Raw genomic sequence first — 18,419 nt, forward strand, 5'->3', positions numbered from 1 at the left:
GCAGTGGCCTCCCACTGCCCCATCGGGGCTGTACGCACCCATGCGCTTCCCCACAATCTGCCCCCTCCTGAGCTCCTGGCTCGCATCTCTCGCCTCCCCACCCCAGGTTACCCCCAGAGTCTGCCTCCAGGTCGCCATCCCCACCAGCTTCCCCAGTACTCCATGCCACAGGCGCCAGCCTCTCAGCCCCCAGCTGTCTCTGCCTACGCTCCCCAACACTCACAGGCCCACATGGGCCCACCTGTAGCCCCAGGCCATGCCACAGCTCAGGCTCCAGTCAGGCCATCCACCACTACCGTGGACAGCATCCAGACTCCCATTCCAAGCTACGCACCTACCCCGGGTCAGCCGATGCCACAGGCACCAGGTCCACACCAGCCAGTGTCTGTCGGGTACACACCGGGCCCACAGATGGGCTCCTACCATCAGTATATGCAGCAGCAGCAGCCGGGAGTTCCCCAGGGAATGCCTCCTCAGCAGCAGCAGCAGCAGCAGCAGCACTTTCCCCAGGCCCCTTCATCTATACCTGGCCATCAGCCACCCCACTACCAGCCAGTCCCTGCACAGCAGCCAGTGTCCCGGCCAATGCCAGGGCCCCAGGTGCCAATGCAATCTCAAGGCCAGTACCACCAGTATATGCCCCAGCAAAGGCAGCCTGGGCCTCCGAACTTCCCTCAGGCTTATCTCCCTGGGCAGGTCCCACCTGGGATGCCGACGGGGGCACCTTCTCCACAGTCCCACCCCCACCATGGTCAGCCCCAGCTCCAGCAGGGGTATCCCCCTGTGTCCATGGTCCCCGGGTCCCATCCAACACAGGTGCCTGTTAGTGCTGTCGCACAGAATCAGATGCCCCCACACGGTCCCCATCCACAGGTGCCTCCCACTTCACAGCCAATGCCTCCGGCCTCCATGCCATACTTGCCCCATGTGAGGCAGCAAATGCCCCCAGCATCCCAGCCATATATGCCCACAGTCAACCCCCAAATGCCGCACTCTCAGCACCCTCAAATGCCCCTGCCCTCTCAACAAATGCCCTTGGGGCCTCATATGCAGATGCCACCAGGGTCCCAGTCAAGAATGGCACCCCCTAACGCTCAGTTGCCACCAACTTCTCAACCCATGCCCCCTGTATCTCATTCCCAAATGCTGCCTGTGTCAAAGCAGTTGTCACCTCCATCTCACCCGCAAATGCCGCCAGGCCCTCAGCAGCCCCCCCACCCCGCTCACCCGAACCAGATGCCCCCTCAGCCCCTTCACCCGCCCACATTCCAGCAGACGCACTTGCCAAGGGGTCCTCAGGTCCAGATGTCCCCGGCCTCAATGCCCTCCCAGCCCCCCATGCACCCCAACGCTCTGCCACCTCAGCGCCACTCTCACCCTCAGGGTGTCCCACAGACCCATCCCCAGATGCCCCCTCACGTGGCCCAGCAGCCCATGCGTATGCCCCACCAGCCTCTCCCACCCCATACAGGCCCTATGGGCTACCCTGGAGCGCCTTACATGATCCACCAACAGGGACCTCCGGCCTCCTCCCAACAAGCGCAGCCTCAGCCGTTGACTCCACAGCCCATGGCTCCCCAGCCTCTCGCCCCCCAGTCCATGCCTCAGCCCCCTCCTGCATCTTTCGCTCCCTCTCATGGTGGAAATGTGCCACCTGGACCCGTACAGCACCCGAGTGCAGTGGGCTCTGGCCCAGCACCTCAGAACATGATCCCACCGATCCCTCCGTCGACCGGCGCGGTTGGGGCCCAAGCGCCCAACGTCCTCCCCTCCCCAGCTCCGTCTCCATCGCCCTCGCCGGGGCCCCCGTCTTTAGGCATGAACCCGCAGCGCCCATCCCCCGCCCTCACACCTGTCGGGGTGACTCCGCTCCCTCAGACTCTGTCGTCCTCCACCTCTTCCTCCTCCTCGTCTTCCTCCTCTGGCCATGCTTCGGACCCCCTCTTCCAGCGGCAGAACTCTAGCACCGACGACCTGCTCTCCTCCAGCCCCGAGAGTCAACACGGTGGCGCTAAAGACAACGTCCTGCTGCCGACCAAAGCCGACCCCCAGGAGGACGGTCAGAGGCGCAAGAAGTCCGAGGCCGTCCGGCTCATCGAGGGCGACCCGTACCAGGCTCCGGAGCGGATGTTGCGACTCTGCGCCGAGCTGGAACGTTTCCGAGCCACGGTGCAATCCCTGGAGCACCCAACTGGGGAAGGGGGTCTTTCAGAGCTGGATGCCCGATGGAAAGAGCTCCAAGACCAGCAGGAGAAGGACGCCAGGCAGCTCTCCATCGCCATCGCACGCTGCTACACCATGAAGAACCGACACCAAGATATCATGCCTTACGACCGTAACCGCGTTGTCCTGCGCTCGGGCAAGGATGACTACATCAACGCAAGCTTCATCGAGGACTTGTCTCCGTACTGCCCCCGGCTCATCGCCACCCAGGCTCCACTCACAGGAACGGCGGCCGACTTCTGGCTCATGGTGTATGAGCAGAAGGTGTCGCTGGTGGTCATGCTTGTGTCTGAACAGGAACTTGAGAAGGTAGGGATGCTAGTGTTGCCACTGTTTGGGACAAGATGGACTTCCTAGCATAATGGTTAAGCATTATTTGAATGACTTCCGTTTGAATGTAAAGCTCTATGTGTGAAAATAAGATTGTGCATCTTCTCTTCTCATTTATAACGAAATTAATGGTTTACCACAACAGAAGTAGCCTACAACTTACTTACAGTGCTGTATCAGCTTGCTAATTCACAACATTTCATCTATTTCGTTGCATCTGTGTGTTTTTTTGTCATCTGCAGCAAAAGGTGCTGCCTTATTTCCCCTCGGAGCGAGGTCAGCAGCTCTCTCAGGGACCAATCACGCTCACCCTTACAACCCAGAAGACCACGCCCACACACGTGGAGCGCATGATCAGCCTGCAGTACCGTGACCAGAGCCTCAAGCGCACAGTCATCCACCTGCAGTTCACCTCCTGGCCTGAGCTGTGAGCCACTCCACCACACACACACACACACACACACACACACACACACACACACACACACACACACACACACACACACACACACACAATTTACCTTCTTTTATCACCATCTGTCTCCCTATCCTGCCTTGCAGTGGGCTGCCTGACAGCAAGAGCAACCTGATACGCTTCATCCAAGAGGTCCATGGCCACTTCCTGCACCAGAGGCCTTTACACACTCCCGTTGTGGTGCACTGCAGGTGCAGAACCCTACAAATCTCATTATCTATCAGCCTATCAAACGGAGAACCACAAGATGATGAATGTTAAACAAATGGATAAGCAGTGAACTCACCTCCCGTCACCTTTCCTTGTGTTTGTCAGCTCTGGCGTGGGCCGCACTGGCGCCCTCTGCCTGTTGTATGCTGCACTGCAAGAGGTTGAGGCTGGAAATGGCATCCCTGACATGATCCTGTTGGTGAGGAAGATGAGGCAGCAAAGGAAGAACATGCTGCAAGAGAAGGTCAGTACGTCACATAGCAGAGGTATCCATGACTGGGCGGTGAGGGCAGCTTTTCCTAAGGACCAGTAACTCAATGAAGTGGAAATAGAGTTTCTACTATAAAGACATTTTGGCATTTAACTGACTTTAGAGTCAAAAGCCAAGTTTGCTTAACTTTACGGTTGTCACGGCATAACTATATGGTTCCTGATTCTGAATCCTTGGTACAGTTGCACCTGAAGTTCTGCTATGAGGCTGTCCTGAAGCACGCAGAACAAGTCCTTCAGCGCCACGGGGTTGCTGCTATCCCGTGCAGCAAGACTGTCAACAACGCTGCCATTAAGGTACAAAACACTGTCTTGGGTTTTATTGGAGTGCCTGGGCACTGTATTTTAAGATTTGGATATGCTATTGTGAATCTGTTGAAATAAGTACATCAACTAAAAGAATAACTTGCCATCAAATGTAAAATGATTTGGGACTTTTGGATCTTTCACATTCCAACACGTAGGTCTCTGAAGAGTGAAAGCTGCAAAAAGTGTCGGTGCATTTGCTCCTTAGATAATTTATTATTAAATGATCTAATAACCTAATAATTTCTTTCTCTCATCCCACCAGCCCTACTCCAGACAGGAGTCCCAGGACATTGTCCTGGGCGGAGACCTGCCCATCAGCTCCATCCAGGCCACCATTGCCAAGCTCAGCATCCGGCCCCAGAGCGGCAGCGACTCGGAGCAGGAGTCCAGCCTGGATCTGTACCCCTCCGCTCCAGCCGATCTCTCCCTCCAGGTGGCCCCAGAGTGCCCGAACGACGCGGCGCTACACGACCCCTTCCCCAGTGAGCCTCAGCCTTCCTCCTTCAGTCCCCCTCCTTCCGTCTCCTCGTCCTCCTCCTCCCCGGCCAAAGTTCAGTCCCCTTCACCGCTGGCTAACCAAGGCAATGGGTTCGTGGAGCCTTCCCCAGGCTCTCCTACATCCAATCACCATACCGCGCCTGCCTTGGATCCTTCGGGGACGGCTTCCCCTCCCCCTGGCCCCACCTCCTCGTCTCTGGACCTCCTGGCTTCCATGACGGCCGAGGCCTTCACGCTAGATGCCGCGTGCCGGGGCAAGCCGCGAATCAACAAGCAGAGCTTCCTCCAGCCCCAGGAGGGGCAGGGCTTGCAGGGGCCGCCTCAAGGCGACGACCCCCTCAGCAACCTGGATCCTCTCTGGACCCTCAACAAGACCTGAGGACCCCCAAGTCCAGTTTCACCATGTTCAGCATTCCAGAACTGACCGTTTCCTCAGCATGCACCTCTCTCGTGTCTCTTCACCAACGCTGCTGGACACTTCCATGGACTTGAAATCATTCAGTGTCTTTACACCAAAAAAAAAAAGATGGTTGGCATGATTGAGGCTTTATGGTGAAGTGCGCTTGCTAGCAGAGAGTCCGTTCTCGTACAGGAGGCCTTCTTAAGGACTGACTTGTTGGTTTCTGAATTGGCACGTTGATGCTGGGCACGGTTCCACTGCTGCTTATTCTGTGGCTTGTCTCTTGTCAAGATTATTGCACACGTTTAGTGATATAGCGATCTGCTGTATCCATCAAATGGTATTAACAGTAGGGCCAAGTTGTAGCTGGAGATTAAGACCTAGGACATCCTAGACTGATTGAAGTACTACTTTTACACTTACTGAATTGGCACTTCTAGATCATTGCATTCTAACGAGTTGATTCTTTCTTGCCTTTCTTTTAACATTGTGTATATATCTATCAATATCTTAATTAAAATCTGAATCCTGGAAATTGTCTTGTGCAATTTGTTTGTCAAAAACAAAAATGTTGTGAGACATAATTGTGTAATACTCGCAATAAAACCATTCTCTTGAACTAATTGCAACAATAGAATTGCAACAAACCAGGATTAATCATTGAAATTACCAGTCTTTTGATGCCTATGGAAATAAATGAATCATTATTTTAAATATCATCTAAGCATTTGTAGTGTTTCATGTTCACATTTCCTATATGGCAGATGAACATTATTAAATAATCTGTGTACTTGCTCCCACAGTTAGCTATGAATGGTCTGGCTTCTCTTTATAGAGGTAATGGAGGCAGACAAGAGACAGGTTAAGGTATCAAAGCCTTTTTATTTGTAAATTAGTACAAAGTCTTCTTCCTGTGTTAAAAATAGTACAGAGCATTATTAGTTACATCCTCTAAAGTTCTCCTGCCACTCTGTAGCAATGGGACGGGGAGGGAATCACACCAAGCCTCAGTCACACACAGCAAAATAAAAATGTGCACCCAGTCTCTCGCTCTCTCTCTCTTTCTCTCTCCCTGTCCCTCCCCTGGGAAACATTCTCCATCAACCCCCATAGGTCTGCAGTGCAACCGTGTTTTATCTCCCCGAATGCTCAACACAATCAAACTTGATAGGTTATGAAAGAAGAACTCCCCTGCCAGTAAAGGTCCGGTCTAAAGTCTTCTAGGGTTGATCCAACTCTTTACAAAGTTCTGTGTATTAATCTTCACCTTAGAAGATTGTGATTATTTTTGCCAGCAGTAAGTTATAGGCTCAATATTCCGGTCAAGCTGCCAATTTTTCTTTGACTTGGAAAAAGGTAGATGTACCCATTGTACACCTACAGTAGGAAAGTAGAACAGCTCAAAAGCTGATGCGTCATAAATGGTGCCCACATTGGCCAAAATTGATACTGAAGTGATGAGATGATCCGAAGCATCTCTATGTATCACTAAGGTATGCATGCCCAAGTCCTTGTGTACAGTGGCTGTAGCCACTACTTGTCAGACCGTCCACATAATGAGCCTGGGTCCTATTACTGGATTCAGTGAATACTGACTACAGGGTATTGATTGAACCTGAGTGAGCTATGCCTGTGAGCCATGACTGGCCACCTGGTGGTCAGACACCACACGTGGATGTGGGGATACCCTGAAATGGCCTCTCCAGAGAGGGATTTTTACACAAGAAACAAAGTGGTGGATAAACATCCTTTTCGTTCTAATCAACTTGAACAACCTTCATCTGTAGATGAACAAACCAGGAAAAAGAAAAACAAAGAAAACAGTGCAGCTTAAAGCTTGTGACAATGACATGGTCCCTTACATGGACAGGATCTATGCACTGCATTGTACTTATGTCCCATAATGAGCCTATGAAACCAGATGCCGGGTCAGTTAACTCCACAGGTATCTCACCGCAGGCATCTCATTCAGACCCGCTCGGTGGCCCACTCCATTGAATAGTCAGCCCAGCACGAGGAAGCGTGTTAGCCAGTTACCACCGACACACACAAACCAGTTATCTGCAGGGCACTGGGCTAAGAGGATTCTGATTGTGTGCCACAAATCTAATAACCAAAAACATCTAAGGAATGCTATGGGTTGGCTGGATTCAGGTGGTGCTGGTTATCGGGAGCAAATCTGTAAGGCTAAATCTGACTACATGCTACTTGACTGTCAGAGGTCCAGTCACTGAGAGAATTTGGACAGCATTCTTCACAACACTAAAAGAGACCAACAGGGGAAGATGACAAAAAGTGCCACTGTCCCACCCCCACTACCAAGATTATAATTCACATTTCAACCATCATTTCTGTGGTTTGGAGAACCTTGAGAAAAAAAACAAAAACAAATAATTTATACTAATAAAAAAAATCTACAAAAAAATCTAAAGCTTTCTCAGTCACTATTTACATTGAAAAAAGCTAATAAATTACAATAGACGTTGCGGTCTGTTCTGTGCGTTCCTACTTGCTTGTATGGGTGTTTTTGCTTTCCAAACCAATCAAATCCTTGTAAAGTAAACCTTTGTGGTTGTCTACCAAGCTGTTGTGCACAACTAAGCATCCAAACAACCATGGATACAATTGAATAGTTTTCAAAGGTGCTTTAAATAACTATTTTTGTGATCCTTTGAGGACCAGAAGAATGTGGATAAATGGCATTTGAGAATATGTGTAATAATTATGTATTAGTGTCTTAATGTCTCCACTTACATAGATGGATAGAATGTGCAAATGTTAATGTGTGTGTTAGTGTTTTGAGTGTGCGTGTTAAGTGAGACGTTTGTATGTGTGGCGTGAGAATGTGGATGTGTGTTTGTGTGGCTGCAGAACCGACTGCAGTTGTACATTCTCCATATGCGGTTTGTTTTCTGGATGAGGAGAGGGCCTAAAGAGATGGGTCTGCTGCTCTCTAGAACGTCTCTAGAAACATCCTCTCATGAGCCAGTCAGCTCACGTGGACTTAACGACAGAGACAAGAATTAAACTGGCTTCTGCTGCCTTCACCTGGTCCAGACCAGTCGTCTCAAAACCATCAGACTTGTTGCTTCCCTTAAACATAAAATACAGTAACACTCTCATCTGGTCCCTGTCCACAGTTCCACGACAGACCCAATTCTCTTGGAACAGCAGCTGCTACAGTTGACCTCTGTACACTGCTGGACTGCACTGGCCCATCCTTCCAATCAGCCAAAGTAAAAGGAAGTTGGCAAGGGATCAGGATGAGCCATTCTACAAACATGGAAAAATAAAATGGCCAATCCCTCGATAACAGCTACAGTCATTGTCTAAAGCGCACATGGACAGCCAGTGTTTCGGCAGGCCTCCCACCAACAAACATGGAAGGAAGGATTAGCAATGATATAGAGGTCAGCTTAAAGGTGACCGACGCAAACATATTGTGATGACGGACATCACCAGCACAAATATACTCTGTACATGTCCACTGAATCAAGACTCTGGGCTGGGGTTCCCAGGAGTACAGCTACATGGGGTGGAGGTGTCAAGCACCCACCGACAATAAAGACCCTCTCTCACCTTTAATCTACACTCTCAGCTCCTGTTAATATTCATTTAATATGTATAGTCATATTATTATTATTAGATCTTCAAGTTCATCAATTAAAGATTCGATTTTTACCTCGACAATCCGGACCTCGTCTCCATAAATTATTATGCAAGAGGCAAAGGGTCAAGTTTAGTACAGTTTCATACAAATTGTGTTAAAATTGTTTATAAATCCATCACTAATAAATAATAGATTTAAACATTTAAAAAAGAAGAACTAACAACCCCCCCTGGAGGTATCAATGATTACAGTATCTTTCAACACCACATCCGCACACCACTCAAACAATATAGCTCTAGATTATGTTCATCAGCAGTCTCTTCGTATTTCATTTTTCACCAAGCACTATTACCTTCAACTCATCTCACTCACACACACGCACACACACACACGCACAGACACACACCTTTATCCCATTCACCCTGGTGCTAGTGACTGCTGTCCTTGGGCATACAGCTGCACAGCGCTCCCAGCCGTGGGTAGGTGACACGGAGGACAGGCTGCTGCTCCACTCTGCCGAGACGACCCTTCTGGCTGGCCTACATGGTGCCCACACGAGATCAACATGCAGCAGCAGCAGCAGCAGCAGCATCCTCTGAGGAGTAGAAACACATTCTGCTGGAAGAAGTCCACGTTCTACCAGAAAAATACAAAACTGCTAGAGGCCAGCAGAGAAAAAAAAGAAAAAAGAACCCTCCACCCAAGGCATTCCTGCTCCAAAGAGAGAGCCCCTCTGTGGAGAAAGAGTCCGTCCTTCTGCCCTGGACAGACTGCCGACTACTCATCCGCCTGTGTGTCCACGTATGGAGACAGCAGAGGACGAGTGCTACACGAACACACATGGCCTCCCCTCCCCTGCCCCTGGATTACAGGTGGATGACGGGACCAAAGAAGTGGAGGAGAGAGGAGAGGAAAGTCGCATCTGAAGTGTTAAAAAAAACAAACAAGTGAAAGCTCAAACCGCAGCTGAGAGAATCAGACAGAGAAAAAGACAGACGGGTTTTAAAAAAAAGCGAGAGCGAGAGACGGCGTCATCAGTGCAGTCAGGCCGTGGCAAGTCCTCCGGCCCGAGAGAGGTCCCTCTCGCCGTCCTCTCGCGTTCCTCCTGAACGCGCTCAGTCCAGCTTCTCCAGTACGGAGGGCACGTAGACGAGGCTGAGCTCGCTGCCAAAGTCGCAGACGATGGCGGCGTTGTCCAGCACCAGCAGCTGCCGGACACTCTGGCCCTCGCTGCTCTGGCCCAGGTACACCGTCTGCAGCAGGTCCCCAAAGTTCAGGTCCCAGAAGGAGACGCAGCCCTGACCGCCCGTCACCAGCAGGCTCTCTGAGATCACCCCCAGACTGGCCCCACAGCCCACCTCCTGAGGGGGGGAGAGGGAGGGGGAGGGGGAGAGAGAGAAAGAGAGATCACAAAGGAGGATGAATTTGACCCTATAGGCCATCACTCCGTTGTATTGCCATGTTTATTGCTGCTAGCGTAGCACTTTTCTGAGTGTGCAGTGCTACACACGCAACATTTATACAAGTAAGTACAACCAACTCACAATTTGGGCAACGACTGTTCACAAATGGCCCAATCAAGAAGACAACAGTTGATACACACACCTACAGACACACCCACACCCAAACACACACCTGCTGAATGGAGTAGAGCTTGATGCCAGTGCTACGGTCCCAGATGCAGATGAGGTCGTCCAGCCCACTGCTGATCACACAGGAAGTTGTGCACACCAGTGAGGTCACGTCACCACGGTGACCGTAGACATGACTCACCCGGCTTCCTGTCAGGACATCCCACAAACAGATGGCTCCATCCTGCCCCCCACTGGCCAGAACCATGGTCTGCGGCAACAGCAGGAGTTCATCATTTACAGGCCAACAACTTTAGCCAATGACATTTCTGTGTTTCTGCAGGTTTCCAAAAGTGCCAAACTCTGGTCACTAATCGTAAGTTAAAGCCATGATCAGCACGGACGGTTCAGGTGAGCTGGTCTGGGTTGTGTCCTTACCTGGTCTATGTAGATGGCAGTGATGCCTCCAGAATGGCCCTGCAGGGTGAAGAGACAGCAGGAATCCTCCAGACGGTACACCTGACACACAGAGAGCTCTTTAAGAAGATCACAACGGCTCTTTAAGATGCCTGACTTACTATGACTACAAGGGACAGAAGATGTGTCAGAGAGAGAGAGAGAGAGAGAGAGAGAGAGAGAGAGAGAGAGAGAGAGAGAGAGAGAGAGAGAGAGAGAGAGAGAGCATGTATGTGTGTGTGTGTGTGTGGCCCTCACCCTGACTGTGTGGTCCTGGCTGCCCGTGACCACCCTGCCAGCGGCGGCTTTGAGCACAGTGATGGGCTTCTGGTGGGCACACTGCACCGAGCGCGTCAGCTGGCAGCTGATCACGTCCTCACTGCTGTAACACGGCGAGGGGGGCAGACTGCCACGCCCAGGGGGACCTACAACAACAACAACAACAACAACAACAACAACAACAATCATCATCACATCGCTATCGCGCACACACACACAATCCATTACGCATACATTTACACACACAAACAGGGAGATGTTGCACTCACCACGATACTGAAGCAAGCCATGAGGCTTGTTAATGTCCACGGTGAAGAAATCCAGAGATCCATTCAACCGGGCTGCTACAATCCTGCAACATCAACCGAAACCATCAAGCACTGCGTCTTGATAAGGCGCTATATTAATGCAAGCTGCTGCTGTTGTCGTTGTCGTCATGGGGGATGAGTAATAAACTCCACTGTTGTAATCATCAAAGCAGCTGCACCATGACCCACAATGGCCCAATCAAGTGTGTGTGAGTGAGTAAATATGAGAGTGTGTATAAGTAAGTAAATATGAGAGTGTGTGTGTGTGAGTGTGTGTGTGAGAGTGAGTGTGTGTGAGAGTATATGAGCGAGTGTGAGAATGAGATACCTGTTGTTGAGGAAGGCCAGTGCGGTAATCCCTGAAACTCCATCCTCGTTCCTGCATCTCAAGGAGCCCTCCACTGCGTCCCACAGCTAGTAGTAAAGAAAAGGACTCCGTTATACATTTCCCTCACCAACCACTACACCCCTTTTTATCATTCTTTCTTCAGGGCACCAACAGGATCCCCAAACTTAAATGTAAGGCCTTTTTAATACCAACTTCAAATGAAATTTAAAACCAACTTTCTTTTCTACAGGCCAAAGTAGGGAGAGAGGTAGAGAGATAGAGATAGAGATAGATAGATAGATAGATACTTTATTGATCCCCCAAGGGGAAATTCAGGATTCATTATGGTAGACTAGGCTTGCATTTGTAAAGTTGATTTGAAATATTTTAACCTGCAGCCTAGGCTACATGCAGATTATGCTAGTGCTTAGTGTGACATCCTTAGACATCTCTCCTGGTCGGCTCATATCACTATTCCAGCTGACAAATCAGACGCACCTATCTGCGCTTGCACACAAAATGCTACTTTAGCTTCACTTTAAAATTGCGTGAACGACTGAGGGATGTGAACCGTGAAAACCAGTTTCAAAATAAACAAAAGTTTGTTTATTTAGGCCCTTGGGATCTATAATGGCATGGTCTCTACAGAAATTAATTGACATTACGGTATCTACTTAATCCTACCAGGAAGGAAAGAATATGACCTTGTCAATGAAATTCCAGACTCTGTAAACTAAATTCAATCCTTTGAAGGTCTTCATTTAACAATATTACAAGTAAGACTTTTAAGACGCAGGTCCCCGGTTTCTCTCTCTCTCTCCTCCATTACTCCTCTTCTATTCACCTCTAGCTTTCCACTGCTCCTCCCTGCGGCGATCAGGTTGCCCCTGAGCTCCATGGCCCACACGGAGCTGTCCCAGTCAGGGGGTCCGGCCGCTGGGCGCTCCGGGGTCAGGGTGGGCTGGTCGCCCAGGCTGCGGCGCCGCTGGTGGAGGTGGTGGTGGTGGTGGTGGTGGTGGTGGTGGTGGTGCTGCGGGGGAGTGCCCACCGGCGTGTAGGTCAGAGGCGGCGAGGGCTCGTGCTCCTGGTACGCCTTCTCCACCAGCTCCCCGAAGTTGTAGCCGGCCGCCGGATGCTCCTGCGAGGGCGGCATGTCGCCGAAGTTGGTGTCGATGAGCGGCGTCAGGTCGGGCTGGTCTCCGAACAGGGCCGGCCGGGACGGTGTGACCCGCCGCCTGAGGGGAAAGCCGTCCGCGTCGGTGCCGGCCCACACCTCCCTCACGTCCATCCTGCACAGGCTGTCCGGCTCGGGGCCACACAGCGAGTCCCAGCCATCACGCTGCTCCCAGCCACCATTGCTACTGCTGCGACGGAGCCTACAGCACAGACACACAAGCACAGGGACCAGGAAACACAGGGTCAGACCAACACAAGCACAGAGTAGAATACCACAACTACACGCTACATCACCACAAGGAAAAGATGACAAATCAACAGAACACTATTGCTGGCGGAAACTACCAGAAATAAACTAAACACATCAAATACATCAGCGTAACTACACACATTCTCCTGTGCCATGTAAGGATATGTTAGTGTCCTTGTTATATTGCGTTTATACGTTGATCTGTTTTTAAGCTACACACAAATGTGTCATATTCAAGATATGTTAAAGTATGCAAGATCGATGAGAGGCAATGCTTTAACATGTTAAATATATATTTAACATATATTTAACATTATATATATATATATATATATATATATATATATATATATATATATATATATATATATATATATATATATATATATAGTATAACATGTTTCAACATTAGCCATCTACTTATGTCTGATGCTGTGATCAGATAGTGATCTTGTCTTACCCGTTGTTGGAGATGACTGTGAGGCAGTCTCCTGTCTGGGCGTCCCACACGCGGATCTGTCCTGCCAGGCAACAGCTGGCCAGCAGCATTCCGTCGCTAGCCAGACACTCGATGTCCTGGGGAGGACAGAGGTTCACACACACAACTGAGAAACCATACACTCCTCATTGAAGTTGAATAAGTGCTCATTTTCCAAAATGAGTGTGCAGCATGCAGCATCCAACATCAACACTGTGCCGTTCTGCAGGCCCCTTGAGTGCTGTTAATCAATGCAGTTAATCAAGGTCAATTTAAGCTAATCAAGAAAACACATATTCAAGGTGACAACACAATAGTAGCCATGCATTTTGCGAGTATGCTCACAACACCTTGGTATTCTGATACTTAATACTGATACTGCTTTATGATAGCCTGGGTGTTCCCATGCTGCCTTGCGCGCGATTTGATTCACGCTGCTAAGGCAGCCTGGAGACCCTGGAGCAAATTTTCGCCTGAGATAGGGAACCAATCACATAACAGGGGGGAAAGCAAGACAATGATGAGCTATGCACAGACGCATTTGATAGACATCCGTGGCACCCAATAAACGGATCTGGGCATTTTTTTCATATACGAGAAAATGAACGTTTGGTTCCCAGACCACGTCTCATTGAGGGCCAGGCTAGCTTTATGATGATCTTGATACTGCTTTATGGTTGTTAGCATGTGTGTGTGTGTGTGTGTGTGTGTGTGTGTGTGTGTGTGTGTGTGTCCGTACCATGCTGTGTCCTCTCAGCAGCAGTGGTGAGATCTCGCTGATGGGTGGAGAGTAGCCGTACTCGTCGCAGGGCAGCTCTCCACGCCGCCGTCTCCCGTGCGGCACCCCGTTCTGACCGTAGTTCCGTGGGCAGAGCACACGGTACAGACAGAAGAGCAGCAGGACGAGGACCACCCCTGCAAACAGACCCAGAGCTGCCACTCTGAGAGAGAGAGAGAGCGAGAGAGAGAGAAAGAGAGAAACAAAGAAAGAAAAAAAGAAAGAGAGAGCGAAGGGGGTAAATATGCAGCTTATTGTAAAGAACACAAGATCATTGAAGAGATGAAAAAATGTGATTAAAGAATAAGTGGTTTTCGCTTCACACACACACACACACACACACATCAGTACAGAAGTTCAGAACTTCAGTCGCTTCTTGTTCAATCACAAACATATTGTATTTAAACTCTAAACTTAATGACCAATTAAGACTACTTATTAGATGTACCAGTTGTTACCTAAGACGCATATATTTATTTGTTTGTTCACCACCATAAATTGTAAACTTTACATCCATGGATGTATTGTATTTGTTTGGACTGAGGTTGTGTTATGTTCCATGCTGTCTGTGTTGCATGCTGTGCTATGTTCTCTTCCTCTGTGTTTCTCTGCACCTTCCAATTAAGGTCACAAGGAGATTGGTCCATTGGTGAAGTGTGTTCCCATTGGCTGAAGAGACAACGAGGCAGTGGATAAAAACCTGTCTGCCCTCTTCACTACAGATTTTCCCCTGTCCTGTTTCGGACAGTTGTTGAATTGTGGCGGTTGCATTGATGGACAGTTGCATTGTTATAATTGTTAGATTGTTATAAATGTTAGTTGTGGTGGCTAACTGTTGGGCTTATTACTAATTTTTGTGTTTGTAACTTTTCTGAAAAGCTTTGTAGGGAGGCTGGGTGCCATTTTCTTTGGAACCGTGTCATTTTTCTCCTGTTTTTGGTTAGTTAGGGAATGAGGTTAGTTTATATTGTTTATTTTATCTTTTATTTTGAGGTTCCATTCCTAATAACTTTGGTTGGTTTATTATTTTGGCCTTTCCCCCTCCTGAAGTTTATGCTAATGCTTCCTGTGTTTTTTTGTAAATAAATCCAAACCTTATTTCATAAATCTCTTGTAGTGTTGTGAAGTACTGAGGTCAGGAGAAGGTAACTTCTACTTTTTCAGTTATATTGCCCTAACCCCTAGTGCCAAAGAGGGGGCGACATACCACAGTCATTAAGCAGCATTAACCAAAGTGTCTAATCAGCCAAAAACAGAGTACAGTACTGACACACAGCTCCAACAGGGGAAAACCATGCTCTCGCTTAGAGACAAGAGTTTACGCCTGCAGTATTCAGGTTATGACTCACAGCAAGAGCAAAGAAGGAACTCTAGAAATACCAGAACTTCAACTGTCACCACACACACACACACACACTTTGAGCACGTACACACAACTCTATACAGAGTAGATGAACTCAACACACGCCAAACCTGCTCTGCATTGTACTCATCAGATTTTATAACATGTGCAACTCTTCCTTCCTTTCTTCAACGACACCGAAAATGAGCAACCTCTGCATTTAGGTTAGAACTTACAGTGCCTTTTTATCTAAACAGAATTTCCACCATAATGTTATATTGCATCAACGCCACTGGAATAACAGAAAAGGAGACTTACGTACATCATCCATTCCCTCATTTGGACTAGCACCTAGAGTACATGCTGGAAGGTTGCCGACACAGGGCAACTCACTTATCGATCAGTTTGACCGTGAGTCGCATCAACAAAGATGAGTCACTGAACATTAAGGCTACAGGGATGTGGCCTTGGAGGTCTGACCAATGGCCAACACGTTAGCCATATCTGATCATCAGTCTTCAAAGCACACCCATGCGCTGATACTCACTCACACACACACACACACACACACTTTGACCCTGCTAGACTTAATCATTACAGCAATCAGACTGTAAGTATACAGGATACAGTCAAGCTGAAACATCACAGTTGAAAAGCGCCTATGTGGTGACTGGACACCTTTTCATAGCTACTTCCGAAATCACCAGGATAAGCCAGCTGATCTAGAATGGCCCTGTGTTATAGAGAGGCCAAGTCACGCCCTTCTACTTCCGGTCCATGGGACCCATCTTTCGAAAAAATATGAACGGGAGTTAATGGAGAGATAACAATTATTTTTTGGTCCCGTTCGAATTGTGCCACGAATTTTACATATGAGTGTGAATTTAAAAGATAATTTTTCACGTCAAAAAAGTACTGTTGTTCGATAGACTTAGAGCTGCAGTTGGCAAGTCTGACAGATTGAGGGGACTTAACCAAAATGTTGAAATGTTTACAACGCTCATGCCCCTCCCCCACTACCATCGAGCACCCTCTCGTCGAGTTTGTGCTCGTCAGTGCGCACCAGACTGCACCAGACTGTGACAGTCAGATCTCACACAGCCCTGCTCTGATTGGACCAGAAGAAACGGGAGCTGTGGATTTTTGCAAAACAAATAACAGGCTCTAGGTGGCTGATTTATGTTGTTCTGTCGGAGCATAGTGTCAGTTTCAGTGAATATGATCAAAAAAATCTTGCCAACTGCAGCTTTAAAAGTTATGTTGGTTTTGTGCGAATCCGCTCAGTGGACTACATCTCTCGTCTCGAACGATGTACGTCACCAACGTAATGAAACGATAAGACTAGCTGTTATGCTAGTTGAAGGTTACATCTTGCTGCCTGCTGTCACTTAACAGTAGCTTATGTACAGTCTATGGACGAATACAACTTACCTGATGTGTTTAATCCTCTGACTCATAGTATTTTCATTGGCAAGGGAAGCCCAATTAAGACCTGTTGCTGGTATGCTTGTACAATCCCGTGTGGCTATGAATGGGCTAACGTCACTACCGCGACTGATGGGTTTGTAGTCGTTGGAATTACGATCTTTCACAATGTTGGAATTCAATAGTTAGAAAACAAACTGTAAATGTCTTTACACGAAAAATTGTGTTTAAAATTGACAATCACCACATGGGTGGTTCAAGGCACAAGTCGATCGAGACCAGAAAATAATTGATCTTTTCCCATTGACTCAGATAGGAAAGATAGGTCCCATGGTGGCAACGGAAGGGGCGTGACTTCGGCTCTATTTGGTGTGAAGTGTGGCATGCTCATGTGGCACCAGGACAGGAGACTGACTTGTAAAGGGTGAGGTCCGTTTGCAGGTCGGGGGCCCTAGGGTGCGGGGGAGGGGCGTGACGCGTGTCCTGGGGGTGACGCATTTCGATAGCCTCTTGAGGTGTGACGTGCAGCGTGACAGGGATGACCGGAAGGATGCTGATGTACCTGTAGAGGGGGACGGATAGGAGTCACGGTCAAGGACAGATGTGATATCCTACCTAGATCTAGCAACAACTGAATTCAAGTCAGCCCAGTTCAGCAAGTTCTAACAGTTATTGAGCAATACCAAGTACTAGATAAACATGTAGGTCAAGTGTGCCTTAGTGGGGCTGAGCCAAGTATAATGAGTACAGTCCAATATTTGGAAGCAGTATGCTTCTTCCAACAATTACTCCAGTTGTTGCACAGTGCCTGGGCTGGGCTCCTTTTTAAAGCAGTCATACTTGTGTGCTGAGGACCATACTCACTTCTTGGCTAGCGTGATGTTGTAGTAGCTGAAGAGAGAGGGCCAGTGGCGGTAGGACAGTCTCCTCCAGCCCTCCTCGTCCTCCGGGCCCCACGTGATCTGGGGGCTGCGGCCGTCGTGGCTGCCGTGGCCGTGCGATTGGTTCTCGGGGATGGGGGTGGGCTCGGGGGCGGGTAGCACGCTCAGAGTGCTGGTGGGGTCGCCTCCTGGGAAGACGGGGGCCACTCCGAGGTGGGGGGGGCAGGCCAGGCTCTCCGAGGGGGCTCTGCTCGGACACCTGGGCGGCCAAATAGGTCCTCAGGCCGGCAGGGTCAGTGTAGACGAGGATCCCAATCCAAATGACCGTGCCCACCTGGACAAGAACAGTACACAAAAGTGCATTATGCATGTTTTAATAGCAGTAAGTTACAAACATTGTTTCCTTTTTATTATTGCCATCAACAGAATGAATTATGATGCAATTATTTTATACATACTGTACAATGCTTATCACCTTTCTTAAACAAGCTGACATTTCTCAGAGAAATGTGATACAAACTATGCTAGCCGATTAGTATGTGCCCAGCTTTTGGTCCTGATAGCTGTAGCTCTTACCATAATGATCCGCTGGGCCAGGCGCGTGCGAGCCAGGAAGTACACCACCCGCAACCTCTTGGGCAGCCGAAGGTTCCGGAAGGCAGGCGTCTGGAGTGTGATGGTGTGGGGGGAGGGCCGCGGGGGAGGGGGCGTCTCTCGGGGACGCAAAGGGCCAGGTTTGGAAGGGGGCATGCCCGCCTCGGCCGGGAGACGTCTGTTCAGGTCAGCCAGCTGAGTGTGTGAAGGAGGACCGGGAAGACAAGA

The 18,419-nt window shown here is 49.2% G+C and overlaps 2 protein-coding genes across 2 annotated transcripts in view; one reads left to right on the forward strand and one right to left on the reverse strand.

The window, feature by feature from the left end:
* ptpn23a (protein tyrosine phosphatase, non-receptor type 23, a) overlaps nucleotides 1-5,434 on the forward strand; it is a 14,625-nt gene extending 9,191 nt beyond the window's left edge. The window contains 7 exon segments of the mRNA XM_048261944.1: nucleotides 5-52; nucleotides 55-2,532; nucleotides 2,796-2,980; nucleotides 3,115-3,219; nucleotides 3,344-3,482; nucleotides 3,692-3,805; nucleotides 4,080-5,434. Coding sequence (XP_048117901.1) covers nucleotides 5-52; nucleotides 55-2,532; nucleotides 2,796-2,980; nucleotides 3,115-3,219; nucleotides 3,344-3,482; nucleotides 3,692-3,805; nucleotides 4,080-4,694 — 3,684 coding nt within the window. The 3' untranslated portion in view covers nucleotides 4,695-5,434.
* A 143-nt stretch (nucleotides 5,435-5,577) lies between these two features.
* Nucleotides 5,578-18,419, reverse strand: part of LOC125306646 (SREBF chaperone) — a 29,763-nt gene continuing 16,921 nt past the window's right edge. The window contains 13 exon segments of the mRNA XM_048262136.1: nucleotides 5,578-9,686; nucleotides 9,961-10,167; nucleotides 10,335-10,415; nucleotides 10,611-10,777; nucleotides 10,901-10,983; nucleotides 11,268-11,353; nucleotides 12,112-12,643; nucleotides 13,154-13,269; nucleotides 13,911-14,112; nucleotides 17,132-17,278; nucleotides 17,581-17,819; nucleotides 17,821-17,931; nucleotides 18,174-18,386. Coding sequence (XP_048118093.1) covers nucleotides 9,441-9,686; nucleotides 9,961-10,167; nucleotides 10,335-10,415; nucleotides 10,611-10,777; nucleotides 10,901-10,983; nucleotides 11,268-11,353; nucleotides 12,112-12,643; nucleotides 13,154-13,269; nucleotides 13,911-14,112; nucleotides 17,132-17,278; nucleotides 17,581-17,819; nucleotides 17,821-17,931; nucleotides 18,174-18,386 — 2,430 coding nt within the window. The 3' untranslated portion in view covers nucleotides 5,578-9,440.

This window comes from Alosa alosa, chromosome 13 (genome assembly GCF_017589495.1).
Source record: "Alosa alosa isolate M-15738 ecotype Scorff River chromosome 13, AALO_Geno_1.1, whole genome shotgun sequence".
Lineage (NCBI taxonomy): Eukaryota > Metazoa > Chordata > Actinopteri > Clupeiformes > Clupeidae > Alosa > Alosa alosa.